The 11,140-nt window shown below is 38.9% G+C and overlaps 1 protein-coding gene across 1 annotated transcript in view; it reads left to right on the top strand.

The window, feature by feature from the left end:
* The first annotated feature begins 6,082 nt into the window (after positions 1-6,082).
* Positions 6,083-11,140, top strand: part of LOC123249792 (zinc finger MIZ domain-containing protein 1-like) — a 45,301-nt gene continuing 40,243 nt past the window's right edge. The window contains exons 1-2 of the mRNA XM_044678908.1: positions 6,083-6,133; positions 6,749-6,949. Coding sequence (XP_044534843.1) covers positions 6,083-6,133; positions 6,749-6,949 — 252 coding nt within the window. The remainder of the gene's footprint in view (positions 6,134-6,748; positions 6,950-11,140) is intronic.

Raw genomic sequence — 11,140 nt, 5'->3', positions numbered from 1 at the left:
ATATATATATATATATATACACATTCATTTATTTTTTTATACAGATATATATTCTTCTATACATATATACACATACATACACACATATCGAGACAGAGACAGAGAGAGAGAGACAGAGACAGAGAGAGAGAGAGACAGAGAGAGAGAGACAGAGAGAGAGAGACAGAGAATATTTGTTTTCACCCTGTATAAACTAGTGGGGACTCAGAATTAGATGATCAGATGAAGCCTCTGTCAGGGCTCTCTATCCCTGTCCCCAGATCCTAACAAAGACAATTACACCAAATGGTCTTTATAAGCTTTTCTGGAAGATTTGCAAATGTCTTTAACAGGCATCATGTCATCTGAACCTCACATCTCCCCCCAAAAGGTAGATACTGAGGTACTTTTTTTCTATTAGTTTTGATCCTGATTTGATATTTCCTTTGTACTAAAAAAAAATGCCAATTTGGAATTGTATTCCATCCGTGTAGATTGGCAATTTGTAGTCTTCACAGGTTATCTGGGGCACTCAGAGATTAAATGACTTGCCCAGGGTCACACAGCCAGGATGTGTCAGACAGAATGGCTCCCAGACTGCTTCTATATCTGTAATATCCAAGGGCTTGTGTAATTAGAATTTTGTACCCCAGGACTCCATTTCCCAGAATCCCACTTTCATCCCGTATTAATTAGAAATCTCAAACCTTTGGACTCCATCTCCCAGAAATCTTTTTTCATTATCTAGCACTCTTTTCCCTTCATCCCCAAGTTGCATGCTTACATTGTTTGTATATAGTTGTGGTAACTCTGCCTCTTTCTCTCTTTTTCCACATGCGTGGCTGGGAAAGCTGCCTTTTTACTCTAACTTTTTATGTTTAGTTATTATTAATAAATCTTATTAAATATAATACTTGGAGTATTTGAATATTAATTTTAATTTTCACAATCCTCACGTTAAGTCCTTACGTTTTGGAGATAAAGTTTCTTTCTATAACCCTGCCCTCCCTCTCTCTTCTCCTGCTAATGCAGTCGGGAAAAACTTCTCTTTACTCAGGTTTTTACTTTTGTTCTTTCTATTTCCTCTACTTCAAGTGATTATTAATAAATCTTATAAAATATAATACTTAGAGTTACTGGATATTAATTGAAATCTTACAGGCTTCTCAGGAAGCATGGCATGATGGGGTTCTAAAGTCAATGGACCCTGGTTGTCCCTCCCACCTCTACTTTCACTTTTAAGATGATTAAACCACCACATCTGACATCTAACTCCAAACCATCCTCAATGTACTATGTAAAGAAGAGAAAATAGAACTAAAAAAAATGAAAATGAGAAAACAGTTGGAGCCGATCACCTGTTCAAGAGAAATCTAGCCATAAGCATGATCATTATAAGAGAATCGAGAGATGCATTTACAAGATATTTGACATGAGAAAAGATACTAAATACTGGGGGAAAGAGTCCCATAGAGGCTATTCTTTTACAACAAAGCTATCAAAAAGGTAGCAATAACTATAGATTTATTATCAACTTTCTCAGCTTAATAAAACTTTTATAAGAATTATTTACTCACTCATCAAGGGTATCTTTGATAAAAAAAAAATTTTTTTTTAATATGAAAAAGGAACAGACGGCTTTTCACAAATGATTTCCCACAACTGGCTATATATTGTCATTGTAAAAAAAAATTCAAAAAAGTAGAGAGATTGCAAAATCCTTTTGTACTGCCATTTGGAAAACCGTGGAGACGAGGCATCACAGAATTTGAGCTAGGCATATTTCAGTTTTGTTTTGCTTTGAATGGGAAGGAGAAGGTTTCTTCCAACGATAGGCCAGTGTTGACATTGATTTCTGCCAAGATTATTGAATTCATTTTTAAAGAAATGGTTTCGGAGGGGTAGCTAGCTGGCTCAGTAGATTGAGAGCCAGACCTTGAGTTGAGAGGGCTTGGGTTTAAATCTGGCCTCAGACACTGCCTGGCTGTGTGTCCCTGGACAAGTCACTTAACCCCCATTGCCTAGTCCTTACTGCTCTTCTGCCTTGGAACCAGTACTCAGTATTGATTCTAAGAAGGAAGGTAAGGGTTAAATTTAATAAAAAAAAAGAAAAGAAACTGTGTATGACTATTTAGAAAAGAATGTAGAGATCACCAGACATCAGCTTAGGACCATGCAATAAAGTGTGTGCAAGTAGGCTTCTCTATAGAACAATGCTAGAGAGAAGTGGTATAAATGATGTTATCAGGAATACATATTGGACATATAGGTGGTGCATTGGAAAGAGCACTGGCCCAGAGTCAGGAAGACCTTTTTTTTTTTAATTTTTTAATTTATTTATTTAGCTAATTAATTAAGAATATTTTTCCATGGTTATGTGATTCATGGTCTTTCCCTCCCGTAGCCAGCGAGCAATTCCACTGGGTTTTACATGTATCATTGATCAAGACCTTTTTCCATATTATTAATATTTGCAATAGAGTATTCATTTAGAAAAACTCATCTTCGTGGGTTCAAACCTGGCCTGAGACATTAGTAGCTGTGTGACCCTGGGCACTTAACTCTGACTCAGTTTCCTCATCTGTAAAATGAGCTGGAGAAGAAAATGGCATTCCACTCCAGTATTTCTGCCAAGAAAAACCCAAATGAGGTCATGAAGAGTCAAATATGACTGGAAGGACTGAACAGCACAAAGATTATAACTAGAAAAAGATAGACCAATTATGTAGTGAAAGTAAGATACTGGCACTGGCATCTGTATTAAAAAAAAATTAAAAGAATAAGAGAAAAAGCTGGAGAATTTGTGGAAAGACCTGAACAAAAATTACAGTAAATTAGGTGTGAAGGTGTTACTCTTGATGATGAAATATCACACTGAGGAAATCAGAGACCCAATAAGTATTAAAAGTAAATGAAAGGAGGGGCAGCTGGGTAGCTCAGTGGATGGAGAGTCAGGCCTAGAGATGGGAGGTCCTAAGTTCAAATCTGGCCTCAGACACTTCCCAGCCATGTGACCCTGGGCAAGTCACTTCATATTCATTGCCTAGCCTTTATCATTTTTCTGCTGATACTTCATAATTAATTCTAAGATGGAGGTAAGGGGTTTTAAAAAAAGATATGAAAAGAGAAGTTGTACTAAAAGAGGAATTCTATAATGGAGAAGACAATTCTGGAGAGCCGACATCTATTCTCAAGATAAGGGAAGAGACTAGAGGCATGGAAAAATCACAGCCTTTTTATGATCAAAATAAGGCAACTATGAGAATATGAATAACTACAGGCTGATTCGCACACTTTCCTCCAACAGTTGCTGGAACCCACTCAAGTTATTTTGGTTTTTCTTTATACATGTTTCATATTTATTAGTGTATTTTACTACAATAGATCATTAGCTTCTTAAGGATAGAGATTCTTTCAAATGCTCAGTTATTGACTGATTTATTTTAAAAGAAGAATTATGTAAAAGTATTATCTAAAGAAGCCTAGCAGCAGAATTTAGGACGCAGAAAGAGAAGAATTTTAGAGAGCAAAGAGGATGCTTTTGCAGTGATTCAGGCATGAGACGATTCCGCCTCGAACTCTAGCATAGCGGCAGTGAGGCAAAAAGGACAGAAAGGAACGATTTCAATTTTTTAAAAAGAATTGATCTGGTGATTCATTAAGTGGAGAGAAGATGAAGGAGAAATATGTTTTCCAGGTTTCCTCCTCTTCACCTCCACATAGCTCTCTCTCCATACTCATCCTTCCCTTTGGTCTCCCAAGAGACATTGTCCACCATCCTCTTTAAGCCCAACCCTTCCACTTGTGTCCCAGATCCCTCCCTTCTTGGTTTCACGTAAACTACTGTCACACTTCAAACATCTTCCCCAGCGTCTGCAATGTCTCCTTTGCTGGTGCCTGCCTTCCCCTTTGCCTTCAAGCAGGCCAAGGTCTTTCCCATCTTGAAACTGTCATTTGATTTTACTGCCTCCCAAGCCCCAACTAGCCTGACCATCCCAATTCTCTTCTTTCCATGGGTACGTTTCTCAGCAAGTGAATTGGGGGGACTACTTGCATTTTCCCTTCAATAACTCCTCTGAGATGACTGGGGGCAAATGTCACGAGTGATCTCCTTTTTATCATTGTTAAAATCCAATGGTTAAAAAACAATATCCTCATTCTCTTTGCCCTGCTCTTGACACGATTACCACTTCCTTCTTGAAATTCCTTTCTCTCTTGGTTCCATGGCACTCCTCTAGCTCTCTGCATCTTCAGTTGATCTTTCTCTATTGTCATTATTGAGTGTTCTCCACCCTCTTCCCCCTGCTTGGTCCCATGGTCCGGATCTGTGGCCCTTTATTCTTCTTTCTATCCATTCTTCTTCCGAGAGCTCACACATCCTCATGACTATTTCTTCTTCAAGTAGTTAAATGCCACTCCTGCCCTTTCAGTTGAACTCCAATTTCATATCTCATTGCCTATTGTTTGTTTGCATTTGAAAAGCTTGCAATCACCTGGAAATATCGTACCAGAAATAAATGCTTTCTTCCCTCCTATAGTGCATTGGAGAAAATTCACAAAAATCAGAGCTACAGAGCCCTCTGGATCACTTTCACAGGATTTGATTAAAACTGAAAATGGTCATCGTTGCACCACCACAGAAGTGAGGGCTAGACAAAGCTACTTTCTTTTTAAAAATAAATTCTTATTTTATTGATAATTTTTGCATCACATTCACATTTCTGAATATGTTCCTCCATCCCACCCACAGCACTGAATCATCTCTTATGACAAAGCCTTTAAAATAATCGGGCTGGGGGGAGGAGAAGCAATTCAACAAAAACCAACCAACCAACCCTGTCTGGCAATCCACAAAATATTCCATACCCATAGTCCTCTGCTTCTAAAAACCAAGTTGGGAGATACTTTTTCCCCAACTGTTCTATAGGTTCAAATTTAATCATTCTATTTACCCAGCATTCAGCTTCATTTGTTCTTCCCCTACATTTTGGTGGTAATGTTCTTCTGGTCCTATTTACTTCCCTTTGCATCAGTTCATAAAAATTTACCCACACTTCTCTGATTTCTTCATAGTCAACATTTCTTAGAACATTATAATATTCCATAGCATTCACGTAGGACAATTTGTTTAACCATTCCCCAATCAATGGGCCTCCTCTCTACTTTGTTTCCAGTCCTTCACTACCAAACAAAGCTACTTCTATGTCCACTTCTTTTCTGTCCTTGACCTCCAGACTTTGCAAGGACAGCTTCCCTCCATCACAAAACTGACCCGACAAAAGGGTCACTATTTACATATGCATGTGTGGGAGGTCCCACCTCCCTTTCCCTCACAAAGGGCTCTCTGCCAATTTTCCCAGACCCTCTGGATTGAACAGGTTAAATACACACAAAACTAGGCAGCTGGGACCTGTGCCTCACCCAGGGAGAGGACTGTTTATTTCCCTTCTTTGTTAAGTTTTCCTTGGCTCTGAGTCATTAGTTCAAGTCTTAAATGGAAGAGGGGGGGGGTTCCTTATTATCTTTTACATTCTTCTCTCAAATAGAAAAGCTTGAAAAAAATCTGTGGACAAGTCATAATGCAAAACGGCAGCAATCTAATAACTGTGAAAGTGTCTTCTCCTTGAAAGGTTGTTGGGGAGGCGAGTATGGTTGTGCCACTTGTCAGCACCACCCATTGATGGTCTGACAGTGGGTGATGGTCTGTCAGCATGTCCATTGTGGACCACGAGCCTGGAGTGACCTGAAGAACTGGCAACCAGCAGAGAGACAATCTTCCTGTCTTGATGAAAATGTATTTCAGCAGCAAAAATGGTGAAATAAATTGGGATCTGGCGTGAAGTTTGAATTTCTTTTGGAACCCAGAACAGAGATGGAAGAAAGAGAGATCTCCTCATTCTCTTGTTTCCAGACTAACAAAAGAAATATTGGCCGTTTTACTGCCCTGAAAGCTCAACATGAGTCAGCAACGAGATGGGGCCAAAAAAGCTGACCCAGTCTGAGGTTACATTCAGAGAATTCTAATGTACTATCCCTGTGAGGCAGGGCTATGCTAAGCCCCAGTCAGACTGCCTGGAAAACTGTATTCATTTTAGCAAGATCCATGACAGAAATGGCATTGACAAAAGATGGCACCCTGCTAGGGGCCAGAATGGTGAGAAAACTGGCAACCAAGCCCAAAAATGCACCAGTGAAAGGATTGGGGGTCATTAGCTTATAGATTTATTTTTTTAACCCTTAACTTCTGTGTATTGGTTCCTAGGTAGAAGAGTGGTAAGGGTGGGCAATGGGGGTCAAGTGACTTGCCCAGGGTCACACAGCTGGGAAGTGTCTGAGGCCAGATTTGAACCCAGGACCTCCCTTCTCTAGGTCTGACTCTCAATCCACTGAGCTACCCAGCTGCCCCAGCTTATAGATTTAGAGCTGAAAGAGACCTCAGGCACCATTTAGGTCCAACCTTTATAATTTTACAGAGTAGGAAACTAAAGCCTAAATAAATCAAATAATTTAGCCAAGATCCCACTAGTCAAAGGTGGAATTTGAGCCCAGAACCTCTGACCTCAGAGTCAGCATTTAAGAACACTATATATGCTATACTAACACTATGGATGTTTTCTCAAATGAGATAATATTTATTATTGCACTTAGCATATGTAGAGATAATATTTATTATATAATGATTATGGATTCATACTTATTATAGTCCTTAGTATATTATATAGTGGGAGCTCAATAAAGGCTTGTTCCTTTTCCTTCTCCTTCCCTCTAGAGAAGAAGTAGCAAACATACATGTGCAAAAACATCGATAACAGCACTTTTTTGTGACAGCGATGGATTGGAAATTAAAGGGGAATTGGCCAAACAGGTTACAGCAGTGAATGACATGAGATGCTATTATGCTGTAGGAAGTGATGAAAAGGAAGGTTCTAGTGAAACCTGGGAAGACTTGCATGAACGGATGCAGAGCAAAGTGGGTGGAACTAGGAGAGAAATTTATTCAATGATACCAACATCCTGAAGAAAAACAACATTGAAAGACTTAAACTTTCTCATCAATGAAGTGGGCAGCCACGATTCTGGAGGACAAAAGGTGAAACATGGTGCCTTCGTCCTGATGGAGAGAGGTTCACCTGGAGAAACAGCATGGGGCCTATATTTTGGGATATGGGTCAGTTTGGCAATTTACTTTGGGTCTCTTTGGAAATGTATTTTGGGTCAGTTTGGGAATTTATTTTGCTTAATTCGGCATATTTGTTACAAAGACATTGCTTTTTGCTTTTTTCCCCATTGGGTCGATTGGGTGGAAAGGAAAAAAAAAAATGTTTGTTAATTGAAAATTAAAGTTTAAAAAAAAAGTAGAGATCACATACTCTCTTTCAAGTATCTGAATAGCAGGTATGTGGTTGAAAGATTAGTCGTCTTCTGCTTGGCCCCAGAAGACAGAACTAGGAGTCATGGGTGGAAACTGTAAAGTGGCAAATGTCAGCTTCTGAAGTCAGGAAAAGCCTTCCTAACACTAAGAGTTGTCCAGAAATAGATGAAAGAAGCAAACATTTAGACCTGGAGACCAATTCTAAGCTCATCGTGGAATCAACTGCCTTGCTAGTTCGTGAGCTCCCCGTTGTCAGAGGTCTTCCGGAGGAGCCTGGATAACTATTTGTTGGGATGGGTTTTAGGGTGGTGAAGTGGTTCCCATGTTATTGGTCTCTGAATTCCATGAGTTCATATGTTTACCCCTCATTGACAAATATGGATAACTATTTTTCAAATATATAGAAGACGATTGTTGTGATTAATCAAATATGATTATTATTTTATTGATGACATTTCATTTTACTTCAGGCCATTCCCTGAAACTTGGCACTCCCTCTTTCCTCTGTGACTTTGCATAGGCTTTGCCCTATGCCTATAATGCATCCCATCTCCCTTCTACCTCTTAGAACCCTTTTCTTCCTGGAGGTTCAGTTCAACGACTGCCTTTAGATCCCCTAATTATCAGTGCTCTCTCCCTCCTTGAATTTTAACTGTGTAAATGTTTTATTAGGAGGATGTAAGCTCCTTGAAGACAAAGACTGCTTTGGTTGAATGGAAAAAATTACTGAATTTATAGTAGTCTCTGGGAATGGTGAATTTTCTCACTCAGCAGATAACTAGAGTACAACTAATACCACGCAGAATTTTTTGCTTTAAAGAGGAGAGACCTCATACTCAAAAAAGTTGAAACTTAGTAAGTCAATCAACAAGACTTTATTAAACTCTTGTTATATGGGACATCTGTGTGGCTCAATAGATTGAGAGCCAGGCCTAGAGATGGGAAGTCCTGGGTTCAAATCTGACCTCAGACACTTCCCAGCTGTGTGACCCTGGGCAAGTCACTTAAACCCAATTGCCTACCCTTACTCTCTTCTGCCTTAGAACCAATACATAGTGTTGATTCCAAGATGGAAAGTAAGGATTTAAAAAAACTCTTACTATGTGTTAGTAGGGAAAAAAAGACAACAGTTACATGATTTAGATTGAAAAGGTGCTACCATAAGTAAATAAGAGGAGCATGGAATAGTATACCTGTCAAATCTATGGATAAGAGAAAGATTTATAACCAAAAAAAGAGATAGAGAACCATATGAGATATAAAATAGATGATTTTGATTAAATTAAATTCTAAAAGTTTTCTACAAACAAAAGCAATGCAGCCACAATTAGAAGGAAAGCAGAAAACCTGGGAGTGAGGTAGAATTTTTATAGGAAATGTCTCTGATAAAGGCCTCATGTCTCAAATATATAGAAAACTGAGTCGAATCAATAAGCAGTTAAATGATAAATTGTCAAAACATATAAACAGACAGTTTTCAGGTGAAGAAATCAAAGGTAGCTATAGTCATATTAAAAAATGTTCTAAATCACTTTGATTAGAAGAATGCAAATTAAAACACTTCACAAGGTTCCATCTCATGCCTATCAGATTAGCTGACAGAAAGGAAAATGACCAAATGTTGGAGGGCAAATTGGGACACATGCACTGTTAGTGGAGTTGTGAACTTATCTAACCATTTTGGAACTAGGCCCAAAGAGAAAAGGACCTACATTTACAAAAATATTTATAGCAGCTCTTTTTGTGGTAGCAAAGAATTGGAAAATGAAGGGATATCCTTCAGTTGGGGAATGGCTGCAAAAGTTGTGATATATTATTGTGATGGAATACTATCATGCTATAAGAAATGAAAAGCAGGAAGATTACAAAAAAAAAAAAAAACACCTGGAAAGACTTATAGGAACTGATGCAAAGTGAAGTGAGCAGAAACAAGAGAACATCATACACAGGAACAGCAATATTATACAGAGATCAGTTGTGAATGATCCCATAAAATTCCAAAAAATTTATGATGAAAAATGTTATCCGGGGGCAGCTGTGTAGCTCAGAGGATTGAGAGTCAGGCCTAGAGACGGGAGGTCCTGGGTTCAAATCTGGCCTCAGAAACTTCCCAGCTGTGTGACCCTGGGCAAGTCACTTGACCCCCATTGCCCACCCTTACCACTCTTCCACCTATGAGCCAATACACAGTATTGACGCCAAGACAGAAGGTGAGGTTTAAAAAAAAAGAAAAGAAAAGAAAAATGCTATCCACCTCCAATGAAAGAACTGATGGAATTTGACTGTGGATCAAAACATAACTTTTTTTAAACTTTATTTTTCTTGAGAATTTTTTAGTGGGGGGAAGATGGGGGGAGGAGAAGTTGGGGTTGTGTTTTCTTACACAACACAACTAACATGCAAATATGTTTTGCACGACTGCATATGTGTAACCTATATCTAATTGCTTACTGTCTCAGGGAGGGAACAGAAAAGGGAGGAAGAGAATGTGGAACTCAAATATTTAAATAAAATATATTAAAGATTGCTTTTATATAATTAGAAAAAATAAAATATTTAAAAAGAAAGACAACCCAAAAAGGAAGCTAAACAGGGTGGAAGAAGACCTAAAGGACCTGGTTGGGGCTGGGGGAAGGTGTTGGTAGAGAAAGTCTGGAAAGGAGTGAGACATGACTGGGCAATAATGTTAGTAGCATACTCTACTCTATTCATTTCTTCCCTCTAATAATTCTGAAAGCCTGAATTTTTGCCAAATATTAGCCAGAGCTAAACATAAATTAAAATTAGGACTGAGAGCCAAACCTCTGTCTAAATGTTGGGAATTCTTTTAATCTGGAAGTCTGAGCTATTGTAATTATATGACTAACTTTTCATTTAATACAAGCTATGACAAGTAAAAGCACCTTATTAATTGCCTACTATATGCCAGGCACTGTGTTAAGCAGGGAAGATAGAACAAAAGACATAAACAGAACCTGCCCTCATGAAGCTCACAATCTAAAGGGGGAGACAATAGGCAAAACAGGTAAAGGGGGATTATCAGCAGAAGGAAGGCAAGAACCTTAAGGGGGACCAAGGAAGACTTGTTGAGAAGGTTGGATTTTAGCTGAGGCTTGAAAGAAACCAGGAGGGAGAAATGAGGAAAGAAAGAATTCCAGGCATGGGAGACAGTCAAAGAAAATACACAGTTGCAAAATGGGCAAGAAATAGCAAGGTCAGCACTCACTTGATCACACAGCACAAAGAGGGGAGAAAGACAGAAGGATGGAAAGGAAGAAGGGGTCCCATTACAAAGGGCTCAAGAAACCAAACAGACCATTTTTATTTGATTCTGGAGGTCATTGGGAGCCTCTGTTGTTTACTGAAGGAGCAGGAGAGGGAAGTGACCTAGTCATATCTACACTTTGGTGAGATCACTTTGGCAGCTGAGTAGAGAATGGGCTCAAGGGGCCACAGACTGGAGCCAGGGAGACCACCAGCTGGCTAAGATATTCCCCAGGAGGGTTGCAGTGTCAGAGGAGAGAAGGGGTGGGTGAGAGAATGTTAGGAAATAATTTTGATAGAGTCACAGAGGACTAAGGAGCCACTATTGCCACTGGGTTAAAAAAAGTGAACTAATTGTTGTGTGGGGATGTTTATCCCCAGATGACAATGGTAGATGTAGAGGAGAGAATGGTCATAAGAAGCTGTCTTCTAAAAGAAAGAAAGAAAGAAAGAAAGAAAGAAAGAAAGAAAGAAAGAAAGAAAGAAAGAAAGAAAGAAAGAAAGAAAGAAAGAGAAAAAAGAAAG

This window comes from Gracilinanus agilis, chromosome 5 (assembly GCF_016433145.1).
Source record: "Gracilinanus agilis isolate LMUSP501 chromosome 5, AgileGrace, whole genome shotgun sequence".
In the NCBI taxonomy this organism is placed as follows: Eukaryota; Metazoa; Chordata; class Mammalia; order Didelphimorphia; family Didelphidae; genus Gracilinanus; species Gracilinanus agilis.
The sequence above is the reverse complement of the archived record's forward strand: the minus strand, read 5'-3'. Positions and strand labels throughout refer to the sequence as shown.